We start from the raw sequence: 18,703 nt of genomic DNA, 5'->3' as shown, positions 1-18,703 counted from the left end.
GCCTCCTCTCTGCAGTCTGACTGAACATTGATAATAGCCTTTATTCTAGAAGAAGGTTTTACACTGACCTAGCTGAACAAGGTAGTAGACTGTGAGTAGAATCTGCATCTCAGTTGACAGTGGCTGAATGGGTGATGGTCCATAGTGCTGGTAGACTCTGGGGAGTGTCTGGGAGCTCAAGTAACAACTCTGAAGCAGAGAACTGACAAGCACTTCACTGACATTTCCAGTCAGCTGAGGGAGTGGGCCATGACCTGTATTAATGAGAGGTAAACAGATGAACACAGTGAGGAGGCTGAGAATAACTTGTACTTGGTGCTGTGGCTCAGGTGGTGGATTTGGCCATTAACCGTAGGGTTGTTCATTCAGCCAATCCCAAGTGTCCATGAGCAATATACAAAATTGCTCCCTGATGTACATGGATAGGCCTATGTTAGATTTTGTTTTGCTGTTTGTGTTTCTCTAAGTTACTATAAAAAAGTCTCACACTGCAACAAACCCAAATAGAGACCAATCCTTGTACAGGATCGAGTGGTGGGAAAATGCAGTTCTATCTACTCCCAAGGGAGAGAGGGATGATAGTAGAGATAGAAATATATGATTGGAGGCCCAAGAAGCAGCTAAAGTGGAGAAAAAGACCGGAGCAGATAGGTGATAAATACAAAGTGAAAACGGAAATAAAAGGATGAAAGTTCATACTCCGGATATAGGAAGTGGTTGAGGGCATAGAAGATGGAGATGTGGATGAGTTGACAGGTGATATAAAGGGTTGAAAAGGTTAGAGGGGGAGGGCAAATAGGCCGGGAAACAGCCTCAGGAGTTGGCTGACCTCTAACCTGAGAGGAGTGGCGAGCTAAACTAGCCATCTGCTGGGTGGTTACTGAAAATCTCAACGGTTCACATGCTTGAGAAAGTCCAGCACTGACAACTGACTGGAAAATGTTAACCAAACACCCGCTAGTCAATAATGACTTTGACTGATTTAGCTAGTCAACTCTGTCACAGGTACAAATAATCGTAAATAAGGTGCATTTTATCATCATAAATCAATGATACAATTGGTTGACTGACCTTTAAAGATGACAGGTTTCAGTCTGCAGGTGTGTAGCAGCTCATCAGGGATTGTTACAGACAGCCCTGCCGGAGAAAGTGGGGTTAAGGACCCCTGTGATGAACTCAGCGGGGCTGCTGTCTCTGGAAAAATGACGGAAACATATTTCAATTTACACATACAAACACTACAAGCAACACAAAACATAATATCCCCATATATTCTTCATTCATCTTTTCGTCAGTATGTCTCTTCTCTTTTTACCTGTTCTGACTCCATTAGTGATGACAGAGGACACGGATAATGTTGATAAGGCTGATGAAGATGGTGGTGTCTTCAAAGTGCTCTCTGTCAGACTGTTGGTAGATGACTCAGGCGACCAGCCCTTGTGCCTCTTTTTTGGAGGTCCAGCATTTGCGTGGGACCCTGCGGGATAAAGAAAAAGATTACATAGCGTATTAGCGTTTTTATATTTACAATTTAAAAGAATTTAAAGCTATAGTGGGTAGAAAGCAAAAACATGCAAGTCAGCAGCTCTACCTGTCCCCTCTTTGTCGCACTGGCATATGCATTTGCAGAAGAGCCAATAGGATGCTTTCTCTCTCTCTGAAATTACCTGAGATTGCCCAAAGCCTCCTGCCAGGGCTAGATTATCTAAAGCCTGAAAAAAAGTCTAGTTTTCTCTCAGACCACTTGGATTACAATATGCTGAAAGATCATTATAGAATTTTTGCCCAACGACGCCAAAAATAAACTGCCACAGATTTAAATACATTTAAAAAATACTGTCATTGTTAAATATATGTTATTGTTTTCTTATTTTACAGTTTTTCTGCTTTGTACCAGCTATGGGATCTTGTTGTTGCCCATAAGTTGCTGCTTCTGCTTTAATATTTGTCACTGCAATTTAATTTGTTGAGTTGATATATTGCCACTATTTTCAGTGTCTTTTTCTGTGGTGGTCCCAGGGCTCTGGAACTCTCTCCCTTTAGCTTTGAGAGCTTTGGATTCTGTGGAAACCTTTAGAAAACACCTGAAGACTCATCTTTTTAGACAAGCATTGAATTAGCCATATAGCTTTGTACTTTATGTGTTTTTTTTATTGTTTTTTGTTTCACTGTAAAGCACTTTGTGACCCCTCTTGTCTGTGAAAGGTGCTATATAAATAAAGTTTACTTACTTACTTACTTACTTTAGGAATGATTTCTTGTATAGCAGAGAAGTCACTTTTCTAATTCTAATAACCCACAAATAAATAAAGTATACACTAAATAATGTTTTAGGATGGACTTCTGTTGAAACAGTAACGTAAAGTCGTATTTTAGTCAAACATTAATCTTTCTTTTCCTCTTTCTTGCAACCTCTGTTGAAATGCAGTAATAGAGACACATAAAAGGGCCATGAAAAAAACATTGACAGGAAGGGAGCTTTTCATTCAGCGAGAAAGCAGGAAATAAGTGGAGACAGAGAAGGAATTTTATAACCCTAGTTAATAGAGGTGACAGACAGAGGGAGAGGGAGGGAGAGAGACAGAAAGACAAAGGACAACCCATAACAAACAATGCAGCTGCCTGGCTCCTGTATAGCAGGGGTGTTAACACACACACACACACACACACACACACACAGTTTGGGCTGCTGATGGTAGGAGCGCTCCCTTTCAGAGGTGTGAAGACACCCGTATAATGACAACAGTCACAATCTGACCACGTTTACATGCACACAAGAAGCCAGATAATGGTTAGAAATCAGACAATTATGCTATACACACTGTAAGATGAGCTACAATATTCAGATCTTTAAAGGTATATTATGCAGTACACCTTACTAAAAAACAATGTATAGACCAAAGTAATCCCTCACAATCACCACTTATGAGCCAATAGAGTGTGGGGTGTGTGTGTAACTGCAGAGCTCTTGCCCTCTGCCTGTTTGTCTGTGTTTGGGACGTTTATGGGCGTTTTGGGCCCCATGTTGCTGTGTAACCCCCAGTCAATAACAGTGTGCAGGTTATGCAGCCTGTTCTCATTCACAGGTACCGTAAGGCCTCTCGGTGTCTCATAGCGACACACACGTTTAACCAACACACACACAGGATGAAGCTTTGCATTCACACAAAACACGGCAATGTGTCTTCTTCCTGCGAATGTGTGTATTTTCGTGCTTTAGAACGTAATCGCCATGAAACAATAAACACTAACATTTGATTTACTGCTTTGTTCGGTGCTCCCTCTGTTCATTCGCTCTCTTGCTCGATCACCGCTGCGTTCTCTCTGGCTCGTTGAGCCGGGGCCAACTTTGAATGCTGTGTTTACAAACAGTAAGTCATACCTCCTTCTACCTTTATAGCCCAATGTACATGCAGTTAGTTGATGTTTTCAACAACCATATTAGTTCTGGCATATAGTATTGTAAGTTAATATTGAGGAATTTATTTTGTGTTTAAATCTTCTTATTCACAGCGTCTATGTTTATCAAATAGATCTTATGTCCTTGATATATACACATCCTTCTGGATATTAACTGGATTATAGAGCTGAAGTTACCAGTGTGCACAATCTGTACCTGTAGCTGAGGGTCTCCCAGGCCTTGACTGATGTAAAGGTGGATGGGCGATGGAGGGAACAGCATGGTTGCCATTTGTCAGCGAGTGGGGAGCATCAGTTATTTGTGGCAGCCCAATTGGGTCCACAATTGATTCTGCTGTTTACAGATAGACAAAAATGAATCAATCAATAGTATTAATAACCGTAACTTTGAATGAAAAACATTTCTGTGATTATTACATATTGCCTTCTCTCCACTAGTTTAAGTGAGATATGGGTGTCTGTCAACAACTGTTTGCACTGCCATTAATGTTTAGTGATCTCATGGTAAAATTAGAGTATGTGGTCTGAAACAGTAAAATACTTTTTTGGGCCTGAGAACCCAAACAAATAACCAAGACAACAGAACAATTTTCAACGTAAACTTTGATATCAACGTTGCATTTTTGGATTTGATATTCACATTTCTGTGTGAATGTGTGTGTTACCTGTGTAGCTGCCAGGTGTGTGTGATGAATTTTTCAGTGCCATGTTTGGTGGCTGTTCAGCTGATATTGCATGGCCTTCTGAGAGGCTGGACCCCATCTGTCTCATCCTGCCATCTGAAACACACACACAGACACAAAAACTGTTATTTCTTATCCAGGGAGACAGAAACATTTCAGTAGCTAGGTAATTGCAATAACTTATTCGTTGTGTGTGGGCACACTTTGGAGTAATAACAGAGGCCGCTTCAAAAAGTAAGTTTACCAAACTCTTAAGCTTTACTCTTTCCCCTCCGGGAGTAAAGAGTTAAGAACCAAGCAGAAACAACAGGATAAGGTTAGAAACATTGAGAGAACTTGATATCCACAGGGTTAGTGTCCTTGCTCATAGGCGTTTTCACCAGATGGTGTCCATTCAAACTATTTTAATTTGATAGGTTACCTCCAGACTGTGACCTCTGTGTATACTCTGTAGTCTCACCTTTCCCCCTGACCTTAAGGTCCTACCTGTCCATCTGGTCAGACCCATACACTCATTGTTTGTTTTGTCAGATTTGTAGACATTGTTATGACTATATAACACCTAAACTAAAGATAAAGGCCTCTAATCAAATGCATGACTTGTGATTGTGCTATACTTGCTTATAGCGCTACTGCTGAGCCAGAAGGGGACAGTACTACTTTAAAGTTATTGTCCGTTAGATTTTCATATAGTTAATTGTCTGTTAAGTTTCTATCTATCAAAGAGTGAGTTAAAACAATGGTGATTGAGGATATGACCCACTGATGAACGTGCTTGTATTTGCTGCTTTTTCAAGTAATAGGATCTGAGTGTCTGTGGCGACTTTCCCCGTCCTAAATTCAAAGGTGTGCGCACAGTTAGTGACGCTTTTTACATCAGTCAGCAAGGGTTGGTCTCTCCCCGTCTGCCCCATGGATGTATTAGAGTTGGAGCTTGTAAGTGCCGGTTATGCTGTGTTCCACTGTACTCATTAATTTAGAACTTCCGACAAGGAAATATGCAAAGAAACGGTACGTTAATCCGGCCGGGCACCTACATTTATTTACTGCCTACTCACAATGGCGGACCAACAGACAGAGAAAGATGACCGTTCAATTTCGAGTCCAAAGTAAAATTAAGAAAAAACTAAACTCCAGTATGTCCTCCATGTCATGAACCACTCTCTCTCCAAGTCGCTTCAGGAAATGACAGGCAGGCTGTAGGCCTAAACCACCCAAAGCCTCAGAGCAGCTGGGCTCTCATGTCCGCCTGTAGCAGCAGCAGTCAGGGCGCCGCCAGCAGGTTTGGCAGCTCCGCTAGCCTGCGGAGAGCTTTGGGGATCACCGTCGCCTGCCATCCAAGACCTGCTCACCCATTCCTACTTTGGGGCGGCTTGTGCCGTGCCTTTGGGAGAAGGCAGCACCACCAACAACTTTATCAATAAAGGGCGTACATTTTGTATGGGCTTCCCTGCACTTTCTGATGCTCAGGTTGGTTTAGATGTTAGCACTGTTAACCATGTTGTGTCAGCTAATAATGTTAGCAGTGAGGCGGCGCACTTGGGTCAGAGGGGACGTTTGGCCCTTTCCCCTCTGGGTGAGGCAAATAAGCGGAAAGCGGTGCATGCTCTTCCTTGGCCTCTACTTCATCAGCTAAGGTTTATATCACATTCTGCCTCAGTGGCAATTAGGGTGTTTATGTCACATAGGTTAGATGCCCCCTGCCGCTCGGCTAAGTGCACTAACTTTGCGGTAAACAGTGCTGGAAAACATTGCGCCACCCCAATAGCCTCGGTGAGTAATTCCGATTAGCACTGTTGACTGTGTTAGCATGGTTAGCTATGTAAGTTTGCTGCTGCCTCCCCAGCTCTATCATCTCCACGGCTGCGCGTGTCCCTACACGGCTCTTATCTTCATGGATGTATTAACTCTTAGCTCATCTTAGACTGCTATCTGTATGGACTGGAGCATGTGAAGGCATCACGCAGGTGAGAGCTGCAATCTACTGACGTCATTCAGTCGAGACTGTTCATTTTTGAAAGGAACTCTGGGAGATGAAGTCCCAGAGGCGCGCCTGAAATTACATCTTACCGCCAAAGCTGCCGCTAGAAACAACCTAACTCAAATCGTACGGACTACAACTTTAAATGTAAACATTCAAAGAAAAAAATCCAAACCCCCCAAAAATTTGTGTTTGGTTCCACCTTTCGAATACAAAAATTACTCCAGTTGCTCCAATGAAACACATGTGTATTAATAAGGTAACCACTTCAGAGCTTTATAGTTTCCTCTTTTCATATTATGAGTCCTTTATTTTGGAGCCTCCTAGTGGAACGTTAATCTTCCATCTAAAGGGGGGGGGGGGCTAGTTTGTGAGACACACGCACGGAAGTAAGGAGGAAAAACACGTAGCTCTGAAATCGTATAAAGCTCTAGAAAGGGGAAAATTAAGCACCTAGCTGGAACGGGAACAAGGTATTGTGTGTTTGATTTGTTAAATGTTCATGTGGAGTAATATGGAGTTTAATCTACGGTATTCCACTGTGAAGTGTTTAAATGCGTTGTTATCTCTTTGTTATACAAAGTCATGCTAACATTAGCTTTTCGGCATTGTGAATACCGACAGAGGTATTTTATCTGTCCTGTAGCTCTTACGGTGTTTCATGAAGAAAAGGTGTAAGGAAAGAGAAGGTATATTTGTGTTCAGAACAAGGCTGACGGCTGAACGTAAATAAAGGCTTCTGGAAACATCAGTACGCTTCACCATTGTCTGGCTGGGGGTTTGCTACACTTACCATGTCCCCGCCAGCAGATGGGAGCTCCTTTGACCAGCACGCCCTGGTTGTTTCGGTGCAGATGGTACTTCAAGTGCTTCTGTTTCTTGGGCTGGGTGCTGAGCTTCAGATTAATGTGGTTGGAGAACTCTGTGAAATAGCGAAAGCCTTTCTCTCCACAGCCTATACAGTTCCCTGAGAAGCCTGGATAGAGCACACATACAGAAAATGTACGATTACAATAGGCTGCATTTTATCAGTTGTCATCAACTTAAAGGAATATTTATTAGTTACGAGTAAAAGGAGGGATAGTATCTAACTATAAAGAAGGGAATCTCTAGCCATTTTCACATATGAACTCTGGACAACGTCTGAGGAATTACATCCAGACATAGTCCGGAGTTTCCTTTTTACACATGTAGCACACAACACGAGAATGTTAGATGGGTTCTCACTGGAAATAATCTGTTTGATTTAGACAAAGGGTGGTGCTGGCTAGAGCGTGCAGCAGACTTACAGAATTACATTGCGTCATGGAGACGCTCATAATTTCGTCACTGAGTCTCTTGCCGTTCCTTGAATTTGATGATTTTGGCGTGGGCCCTTACAGACAGAGGTTCATGTATCTCGTCATCTCTCCAGTTAGACATTTTTGTTGACCCTATTTCTTTACCCTCGTAAGTTTGTTTTCTTCCGGTTTTGAGCGAGTGGAATTAACCTCATCAACATGCCCACTCGCTAGCTGCACATTTTCACACAGACACGTTCAATATTAAAAACTTTGATTAACTGCACGGGCGGAGCTTCAGGGGTCTGCGGGCAGACTGACTAGGGCACCTCTTCAACTGGCTGTCTTCTTGGATGAGTGAGTCTCGAGTAAGCCGAAAGCAGCAATTCAACAGGCCAAGCAACCGGTTCCGAACAGGCCCATTTTCAATGGGCACTGCACTAGTTTTTTAAATTTGGAGAGAGCCTGGGTTGCTGCTTTCCTTTGTCTCCAGTCTTGATGCTAAGCTAGGCTTAACATGTTTCATCTCCTCTGAACTTAATGCACAGACACAAGGTGGATCTCACTCTTGGAAAAAATCAAATAAAGGTATTTCTGTAACTATTCCTATAAAAGAAAATATACATTTTGAGGGTTTTTCACTTTTTAACAAACAGTGATAATATTTTCCTGTTTCTCTGTGAGTCTCCTTCCTCACCCAGCAGTGCGTTGTGACCCCGTTCGTCTGGCAGAAAGCGGCGGTCCACGGCACACACCAGCAGGGACTCAGGGTGGGAGGGGGACTTCACCCCAACCAACATGAACCCAGAGGGCACATCCAAGGGATCTGATGCCAGCGAGGACAGACGCAGGTCCCTGCCTGCCTGACAGAAGCCTGTGGGGAGGAAAAGACAGGATAGGACAGTCATTTTCACAAAATGATCTGGTAGCTTTTCTTTGACTTTTAGATTACTGTGTCTAATTTTAGCATAAATAAGAAGACCAATGATATACATTATGTAGACGGCCGTCCTGGATATTTTTCTGACGCTTATTCACCTTTTATTAGTTGTCATTGAGATTTCTAGTGGAGGCAAATTAACTTTTCTCTTCCCAACTACACCACGACCAAACACACTCACAAAACTGACCCTTGCAAATAGTGTGACTGTATATCCAGCAGAATGCACCCATTCCTCATTTGCATGATCCTTCCGTAAACCTACAGCACATGCATAAATGAAGTGAACACTGATTAAATGCAAGATGTATCCATGTACAGGGAAACTGCAGTTTCAGGTTAGTGTGCTTGTTTTGAAAATCTCCTCGTGGCAATTGTGACTGTAATGCAGTAAAGATTCTATGTATATGTGGCCCTGTGTGTGATTCAAGTTTTTCTAGAAGTTGTGTATGTGTACAAACCATCCGTGGTGCAGCATCCCTCAGATGGGGGCTTCATCTGATAGGGTATTGGGGGGCTGTTAGACTCTGAGCCATCTTCATCGTCTTCATCATCATTCTCTGTACGACCTGGTGGGGATGTACACACACAAAAAAACATTTTTAATGGTGAACAAGAGTGACAAGCAGATGAAGATGCAAAAGAGATGTCATAATTCAAATTGAGGAAATAAACTCTTTTGCTGAACTCGATATCACATCTTCTCCATTGCATCCATGCAACCCACCATCATGTGCCAATGGCTGCTCTGTCTCGAGGTATAGCTGTGAGAAGACAGGGCGAGGCACTACGGTGTTTGACCTCAGCGACGCCTCAATGGAGTTATGGAGGACCTCCTCAAAGCGCGTAGTCCGCAGCTGGCCTGCATAGGAGTTCCCCATTGATGTCCTGCAAAACCACAGTCACCTTGTGTTGGACACTCAAAAGGTATTCGTAAGCTCACACTAAATTGATTTTGTTTGCTTGTCCAGTTCAACCTTTACTGCACTGAATGACAAGCTACTAGTCAGGTACTCTAAATACAGACTTACCAGCCAGTCCATTATATTGTATGATTTTGTATTACATGTAGTGTCAGTTTCAGCTTTAGAAACAAACAGGAAAAACAGATTTTATCATAGTGATCTAGCCAATAAGGTCCTTTAGAGAAAGAAAAAGATCATAAAAGAAAGCACTATGACAAAAAAAGGACTCTGTATGTGATAAAAGACAGAATACATTGAAAGTTAAAGCCCTCTGACAATGAGAATAAATGTACTGCTTAATATCTTAATATTGTCAAGAAGCACACACACACACACACACACACATACACACATTATGCACTGACGAGCACTAACACTGAAATCCACTGAAAGCACTACTCACCTGGAAACACACACAGGCCCACACACACATAAACAGCGGATGGCATCTGTCCAGACAGCATGCCATAAAATCAGCTGAACTGACAGAGTCAGGACACCCTGACCTAGATGCTTCACTGTTTTTCTACTTTCTCTCTCTCTGCATCCCTCTCTCTCTCTCGCTCTCTCTTTCTCTCTCTTGTTTTCTCTCTGATCACCTCTCTCTCTTGTTTTCTCTCTGATCACCTCTCTCATCTGCTCAACAACAGATGAGAAACACTCCAATAAATAAATTGTATGCATGTACTTTTTAAAAATGTGTACAGAACACTGTTGTTTTAATTGTTTAGGTTTAACATATGACCATAAGTACATTTGCTTTAGATTATTTGATCTCATTTTCACATTAAAAGGCATGTAAAAATGATTACAACTGTGTATGTATTTTTCAAAGTGAATGTGTTCAAGTTATTGTATTAGTTTTAGTAAAGTTTAGTAATTTTACATTCTTATTGTTCTTAAAAAGTGTGTTAAAGAACAATAGAAAATGTGAGAAAAACTGAAGCATTTTTGAACAATGAACTTAGTAAAAGCAGTGCTGTATTATTTTTTTGCAAGACACATCATACACTACTGACTACTTTAGATCATGTGTGGGGAGTCATGCATGTCACTGTTGCCATCCTCATCTTGAAAATTACAATAATAGATTGTAAGTACATAAGATCCTGAATTAACGTGTCATTTATACTGACTAACCAATGTGTTGGTAAAAAAAACTGGGTCAGTGAGGAGGGGAATAACTAGGCCGGATTGTAAACACCAACTTAATCCCCCTCATCTAAACCTGGGACTGCACATATGCTGGCTGCCACACACACACACACACACACACACACACACACACACACACACACACACACACACACACACACACACACACACACACACACAGAATGAGCATGCTATTTCATCACAGTGTTTTTAAGGACACAGTCTGACCGGTCAGTTGGTCCCTCCTCACATCCATCTCTCCCTAATGCCTTTCTCCATCTTCACTCAGGCCTCCATGGCAAAGTCTTACTATTACAAATAATTCTCTGTAAGAAGTTGGTGTTGCCATGCACTTCTTGGAACGATTTTCCTCTCCATATAAAGGCAATTACCATAATTTCCCTAATAAATGTTTCCACTTTATATAGCTGTAATTTAATTCAGTTCATCTCAGTATTTTCCACCATACAAGTCTTACAGGGGCAATCCAAGCCTACTTATCAGCCTAGGTATTTTAGTTGCTGATACAGTAATGGTGCTTGGAGATGTTTTTCGAGTAATAGGATAGTAATGCCTTTAGCAAAATATAAAATGGTGAGATCAATAAAAATGAAAAAGGACCACACACACACACACACACACACACACACACACGCGCACACACACGCACACACACACGCACACACACACACACACACACACACACACAGAGTTATTAACTGGCTCTGTATTAAAATACATATGACAAACCTGGTAGCATGAGACTCACTGACGAGTCAGCAACCTGCAGGTCATATTACTGTAATAACAAAACAATGCATTGCATCCCTTGACAGCAAAAACATTTGTATTTGCCATTTAATTTAATCTTTATTTGTAGCCTGCTTTAGCAGAAAACATTTAAGAAGAAGCCAATGGTCCTTAAATCTGCTCTTTCAACAACAAAAATGAATCTTCATGTTTCAGCTTTCTACATGGCCCCACGTTTGTATGCCTTCTTAATTGTGCTATACCCCCACATCCCACTGTGCAATAAGGTGGGACAAACCCAGAATGAAAAAGTAAAACAATCACAGCAACACAGTTTTAGTTTGGAAATCAACCTGAAAATATAAAAGTATTATTATTATTATTATTTATAACGAGAAAAAAAATTACATATAGACTGCATTTTTGATAGTAATAACAGACCCTTAGGGAATTTACTTTTGGACTGATCTCTGCCAAAAAGTCTCATCAGCTACATGCTACTAGCTACAGTACGCTGATGGAGATTTTCTCTAGACATCTGCCCCTTAACAAATAATGTTCCACATGTTGATGTAAACAGGCCAAGTCCTGAGAATGTGCTCTCAGCTTTACATTCTCCTCTTGAGAATCATGTTGGAGATGGACCCAAACACACTCTCTCCCTCACTCAGACATCCACACACACACACCCACACACACACCCACACACACACACACACACACACACACACACACACACACACACACACACACACACACACACACACACACACACACACACACACACACACACACACACACACCTCACCAGCCACCTTCTGCTTCCACACTTTCATATGTAAAGACACAGTGCAGGCTTTTAATGCCTTGCACCACATTGTAGAAAGACAGAGGATGGAAGACAAAAAAGCCCTGTCATAACACAGCCGGCACTGAGAGGAAGTAATCACACCTTCTACCAAAGAGCAGTCTGATCTTTTTACAAGCAGAGGAAGAGGAGACATGGAGGAGATAAAAGCAGAGAGGTGTATTCCACCTTTTATTGAATCTTGACTAAAATCCTAAACTACTGACCAACTGTTAACCAAATAATCAATACTGTAAGTCTAAATCTAAAGCCATTTAATATGTTTTTATTGCATGGTTACTATTGCACTACCTTAAAGAGGTAAGTCTAAAATAACAAATAATAATAATTTGGCTCTTTTTCCTGTCTTGGGTAGACTTTTCTGCCAAATATTAATTTGGATCAATAGCGTGTAACATCAAAGAGAGAATTTTCTGCAGGTATTGAAAAAGGTCTGTCCACTATAATGTTAAACAGTTTGCTTTAAAATCCAAGGGCTGCATGGAAGCACACAAAGAAACCTAGTGCTGTGCATTTGTATTGTTCAGTCAAAATGTCTATTTTAATCTGTGGATGCACATGTACTCTTCCAGTGTTACACAGATCCGGAATCCTTTATTAAGGACTATCTGTAAATAACAAACCTAAAAGACCCGTAGCACATAAAAGTTGACATGTAGCAGAGATGACAGAAATAAGCTGAATGTAAAACTTTAAATGAAGCTTTGTTAATTTGTTCTCCTCCCATCTGTCTCCCCCTCCTTCCTCTGTCCCTGACGTGGAAGTGGGAGATCCTTTCATCTCCCCCCTACTTTTCTTCTCTGCCTGTCTTTCTTTCACCCTGGGGAGAGAGACACTATTGTGGTGTTTTATGACCCCGTGGACCCCCTTCCCACCACCACTACACTCAAACACACACATATAAACCTGTATTTAGGATCCTGTATTTAAACTATCAGCTCCATGCAATCCACAGACAATACTACCACGCCAAAGCTTTTATTTTCAAGTATTCAGCACTTTTAAAGAGTTCTTACGAAAACATTTTTTTTAGGATATTACTGATTCCCTGTCAAATTAATGTAGCGGATCTAAAAAAAAAAGAATTGACTAAGAAAGACCTCAATCATTCTTAACCTGCTATGAATGATGGTAATTTTGGACACGATGAAGTAAAAATGTATCTTATTGTATGCTACCAAGGATGTTTTATATTAAGATAATGTTAGAAACATATTTGATGTACTAGTTATTGCCCCTGCAAATTTGTCAGGACTATACATTATGTCCTAGTTAGCTCCTTGCTAATACATGCAAACGCAAATATACGCTCTCTGCTTTGAGGGTACGGATCTATTCGTTTGAGGGATATCTCATGGCTGCAAGGCCAAAGGTGAATCCAAATAACAATGTTTAAGTAAGACTTTGATGTGGCCTATACTTCTAATACACACGTATGTGAATGCACGCACACACACACACACACACACTCACCCACACACACGCTCTCCCATGGACTCAGGCTCAGTGGACACAAAGGGCTTGTCTTGAGGGGTGAAAGGTCATCCTGGGAGAGGTCAGATAAGAACCCCAGGCTCTTTCTCTGTTGGCCAGGCCCACATACCAATTGTACACACACACAAACAAATGCAGCATCCCTGCTATTCTTTCTTTCTGTTAAGCCTGACAAGCAGGGTTTGGTCTCCAACCTCCACCACTGCACCTTTAAATAGCTGATCATATTACACAGTCACACACACAACCAAAGACATTCCTCCAAATATGCATAACAATATGTGTACACACATTATCAACAGAAACTGTACTTGAGTGGTGATGTTTGTGTGTGTGTGTGTGTGTGTGTGTGTGTGTGTGTGTGTGTGTGTGAGAGAGAGATAAGGCAGAGGAATGTTGAGCAGTGTCAGCTGGTCAGTGCAGCATCTCTTTCACCCTTGAGCAGTAGAATTAAAAGAGAAAAACGTCCAGCTTTGCAGATGGTCTGTGATCACTGACCCACAGCCAAAAACATATGCAAAGCGTTCAGTTGTACACACACACACACACACACACACACACACACACACACACACACACACACACACACACACACACACAAACACACACACACACACACCCAAGCGAACCCTCAGATGGGCTCATCACTGACCGGTGACCCACATCAAATGCACTCATTCACAGTTTGCTCAACAGACACTGAACTGACGGCCAGCTAGCCAACTGGCCAACTGTTCAGCCAGCCATTCAACTATACATCTACATACTCATCCGTATACTGAACTGGTCAGCCACTCATCTCACCTGTCAACTCTGCCAAAACACAGAATTTCCAATCACTACCCTCCAGGCACCCTCATACTAATCATTTACAAACAATGTTTATTTCTAAACATGCATTTACAATATCAATTTATCCAGCATGCTATACTGGAAAACACTGTCAGTTTTGAGCTACGGTGAGACTATACAGGCAACATACATATATGCTGTATTTCTGTCTTCTAAAGCACACTGACATTGTGTGCCTACATACTTTGCAGTATACTATCTGCTAGAGTTAGTATAAAGACATAGCTGTAAGGCACCACAAATCTCTAACTTACTGAATATGCAATGCCTGCTCTGCCTGTTGCTTCTCTATGTTGCTCCACGTCCTTGAACAGTTTTTTTTCTTCTTCTCTCTCTATCTTAGCATAACTCCAGGGGAACTTGTGTTGTCTACAGGAATGCAAATCTGGTTGAAAGTGTAGCTTAGTATGGATTTAAACATTTCAGCTGCAAGAGCTATAACAAACTTAAACTTAAATAAAAAGTAACGACCCACGCAAACACTGTCACTTTGCACACATACATTGTATTATTTGTATCCATTGTTAATTATTTTATAAGCTATTGTATGTTTACTGTGAGACGATTTTCTGTCATGACAGCCAATAAAGTTTTCTGACTCTGAACTGGATAGACGAGTGAATTTTCACACATCCAACTCAGCATCAAATGTTGTGAGCAGCATCAGGAGTCAGTACAATCTTAATGCACTGCAGCAACTCTACTTTCTTTTTCGGTTTTTCTTCAAGTTTCAATCATAAAACTGATTTATTTAACAGCCATAAACACCAGGACCAATATGACAAAATAAAACAAGAGTAAATGCTTTATTAGAGAAATGTTTAAAAAAAATATCCTATTATGACACATTTAGAGTACACAGTATATATGTTTAAAACAACTGTTTAGAAAAACTCAAAACATGTTTTTGTTGTTGAAGAGAGGTATAAAGGATCTATAAGCACTCACCTGTTTTAGTACATATTGTAGTGTTACATAAGGGCAATTTACCCTAAATAACTGTAACATTTTCTATTAAACGTTTTTGTGGCAGCCAAAATTGCTTGACCAAAATACATTTTTGGAAACATGAAATTAATTCATGAGATGCATTTGGAATATGAGTTAAGGCATTATGTGAAATGGCTATATTACAACATAACAGATGAGAAAAAGAAGACCATGTACACTATGCATGACATGGAGGAACCATCTATTGTTAATGGAAAAGTCATTAGTGTAGCCTAGCATGTTACCCGTTTATGATAAGTTAAAAAAGGGTTTGAGAAAGTGCAGTTGTTTTCAAGATATAACTTTAGCCATGGAAAGAAAAATGGGGGACATGTTGTGGATGAAACGGGTTTACAGTTAAATCCCAAAACTCCATATTACACAGACAAGCTTGGTGACGATAAAGATAAACATGAAAAAAGTGTGAAAACGGACCACAGGTTTTCCAGCAAAACAGACACACAACTGAAAGACACAGCTCCCCAGTTTAAACTTCTTCTGAAACATTGTTAACATCGTTACCATTGATTATTTCCTTTTTCCTAACATCATCAGCAACAACTGAGCATGGTGGTCTTGCTTCATCAAGAAGACAAGGTAACGTGCTCTACCTGCAGAAAACACAACGATAAAACCACAAAATGCGAAAACAACTGCTGATAGAACTTACCTTTACAATGCAGCGGGAGAAGCACAGAAGCTATTCTTCATGAAAAGACTGAAAGTTGATCCAACGTGCTGTCACCATGACTCCGACCCGGCGCGAGACCTAAAAGACTGGACTGGGTGTCGCGCGTGTCATCACCTCTGATCTTAGCGAGAGAGGGTCCCTCCCCCTCTTCCTGCACAAAAATGGTACGGTCCAAGAGTCGGGTAACTCATCTTTCCCACTGCGTTTTTACTTTACTAATTTCTCTTTTCAAAGGTAATGCCATATGTCATATCATTGTATTATTTGAATGAACAGGCAACGATACAAAAGTGGAAAGAAATGTGACAGGATAAGCTGCATTAGGTAACGTTAGGCTATGCTAAATTAGATATGCCTCTGAAAAAAAATAGATATCCAACCTAACGAATGATCAAATTTAGTGGTCTGAGGTGTTTATGATGAGCATACTTTTTTCTTTCTTTCTCCCTGGTCTGGACAGTCATGAATCATGATCTGATTAGTAGTTAATTAATAGGATCAAATGGACCAAACAATCTCAAAGGGGCTGTGATCAATATTCATAACATTAATATAGCAGTAAACAACTATTTGCTATGGTAAGATATAGCAATAGAGTAATAGCATCCTGAGCAGAGAATGAAGTCACGCTCTCTCTGTAGCCCCTTTCACACAACCTGTTCAAGGCGGGACTGTTGCGCCTTTGAGCTGCATCACCGTCTGTGTTGGTGTGAAAGTTTCAAAGACGGAATGGGGGGACAGAGTTGTTGAGCCTTGTTTTATCCGGCATGGTGGACTACATTCACACAGCCTGTATGATGCTCGAGTCAGGCCACAGGTCAAAAAGTGACAAAGCAGTGTTCCAAACAGCCAAAGTTATTAATAACTTACAGAAAAATTACATGCCATTACATCACTGGGGGTGGCTTTATGATGCCTTTACTTGGTTCTGTGTGAATAAAGAAAGCCGGCATAATGGCAGACCACTGCGGCGCTATTGCGGAATCTCTGTGTAAAAGGGGGCTGTGTTTGTTGTAATGTGAGGTTCTTTGTTTTTATAGCCGGTCTGGCCGTGCGTGTCTTAGTGCATGTGGGTGCCTTGTGCGTCGGTATCTGATGCCGAGGGCTGTGACAAAGTGTCAGTATTTGAGGAGTTCTTGTTATATTGTAAGGATCCCCATTAGTCATCACCGTAGTGAAGACTATTTTTTCTGGGGTCCATCACAAGGCAAACACAAATAATATTAGAAAGATAAATACATATTGTTATATTAGAACAATGAAAATCTCCTGGATTTTATAAACAAAAGGCACAGTAGCATGTTTTTCATGTTATAATAACGGTATATGAAATAAAATATATAGTAAAGAAAGAAAGAAAAAAGACAACCGAAAAGAATAACAGAATCAAACAATCAAAGGTTTTAAAGGTCCCATGGCATGACAATTTCACTTTATGAGGTTTTTTAACATTAATATGCGTTCCCCCAGCCTGCCTATGGTCCCCCAGTGGCTAGAAATGGCGATAGGTGTAAACCGAGCCCTGGGTATCCTGCTCTGCCTTTGAGAAAATGAAAGCTCAGATGGGCCGATCTGGAATCTTGCTCCTTATGAGGTCATAAGGAGCAAGGTTACCTCCCCTTTCTCTGATTTGCCCGCCCAGAGAATTTGGCCCACCCATGAGAGAGAGAGACATCATGGCTTTCAAACAAGCAAAGTGGCAGTTGGTCAAGGCCACACCCCCACCCTCCACCTTGCCCCCGCCTCTCTCTTCCTCAATAGCTACAGACACAGAAATGGCACATACTAAGGAAAGCTCATTGTGGGACTGGCTCTAGTGGCTGTAATTCTGCACCAAGGCTGAATTTCGGGAAAGAGACTTCAGATACAGTATTCTATAATATCTATATAAAAGCATCCAAAGAGCACCATGTCGTGGGACCTTTAAGGTCATTGGTTCTGGGCATTGGCAGGATAAAACCATAACCTACAGCCAGTCTGGTATCATAAACGTCTATCATTGGTAGGTAATAGCTACGAGAACAGGTCGGTGGGTTTACGTAACAAATGTTCTTTAAAAATACCATCAGGCTGCATGCTAGTCTTTCATCTACTGTCATCCATGACAGCCTGGTATGCATTTCTTCCACATTACTCCTTGTGGGACAGCAAAGAACAAGGCGAGCTGCTCTGTTTTTTATGAGCTGTAAGTTTACAAGCTCCTGTCTTGACATACTAGACCAGATCATAGAGCAATAGTCTAGATGGGACAAGACTAGAGACTGTGTTACTAACTTAGTTGTTGACTCTGTCAACAGTCAAGCATATCTTTTAATAATGGAGATGTTTCTATTCATTTTGGACACTATGTTGTTTATATTAATAGTCCATGATAATGTTTTATCAATCAATCATGACAACCAACAATTAAACCACTTTTACCTGTTCAATAGCATCTCCCTGCAATGAAAGGCACAGTTTGTGGTCCGACGTTAATGCATGCTTTGAGCCCAAGAATATACTTTTTGTTTTTGAAACATTCAATTTTAATTTGTTTTTTGAGACCCATTTAGCAACATGCATTAACTCTTGTTGCAGCAGCCTAGTTCCCTGCAGAGGTGTCCATTGTAGTGCCATCTGCGTAGATTGCCATAC

The 18,703-nt window shown here is 41.1% G+C and overlaps 1 protein-coding gene across 2 annotated transcripts in view; it reads right to left on the bottom strand.

Moving 5' to 3' along the window:
- Positions 1-16,186, bottom strand: part of greb1 (growth regulating estrogen receptor binding 1) — a 28,894-nt gene extending 12,708 nt beyond the window's left edge. The window contains exons 1-10 of one of the 2 annotated variants that reach the window (XM_039794494.1): positions 16,049-16,186; positions 9,032-9,192; positions 8,766-8,873; positions 8,062-8,238; positions 6,878-7,060; positions 4,086-4,199; positions 3,617-3,754; positions 1,316-1,477; positions 1,072-1,194; positions 69-254 (exon numbers count right to left, since the gene is read on the bottom strand). In XM_039794494.1, coding sequence (XP_039650428.1) covers positions 69-254; positions 1,072-1,194; positions 1,316-1,477; positions 3,617-3,754; positions 4,086-4,199; positions 6,878-7,060; positions 8,062-8,238; positions 8,766-8,873; positions 9,032-9,185 — 1,345 coding nt within the window. In that variant the 5' untranslated portion in view covers positions 9,186-9,192; positions 16,049-16,186. Of the gene's footprint in view, positions 1-68; positions 255-1,071; positions 1,195-1,315; positions 1,478-3,616; positions 3,755-4,085; positions 4,200-6,877; positions 7,061-8,061; positions 8,239-8,494; positions 8,674-8,765; positions 8,874-9,031; positions 9,193-16,048 lie in introns of those variants that run through there. The other variant, XM_039794495.1, reaches the window with a different exon arrangement.
- Between the last annotated feature and the right edge of the window lie 2,517 nt (positions 16,187-18,703).

This window comes from Perca fluviatilis, chromosome 3 (genome assembly GCF_010015445.1).
Source record: "Perca fluviatilis chromosome 3, GENO_Pfluv_1.0, whole genome shotgun sequence".
In the NCBI taxonomy this organism is placed as follows: Eukaryota; Metazoa; Chordata; class Actinopteri; order Perciformes; family Percidae; genus Perca; species Perca fluviatilis.
This window is presented reverse-complemented; position numbering and strand designations above follow the sequence as displayed.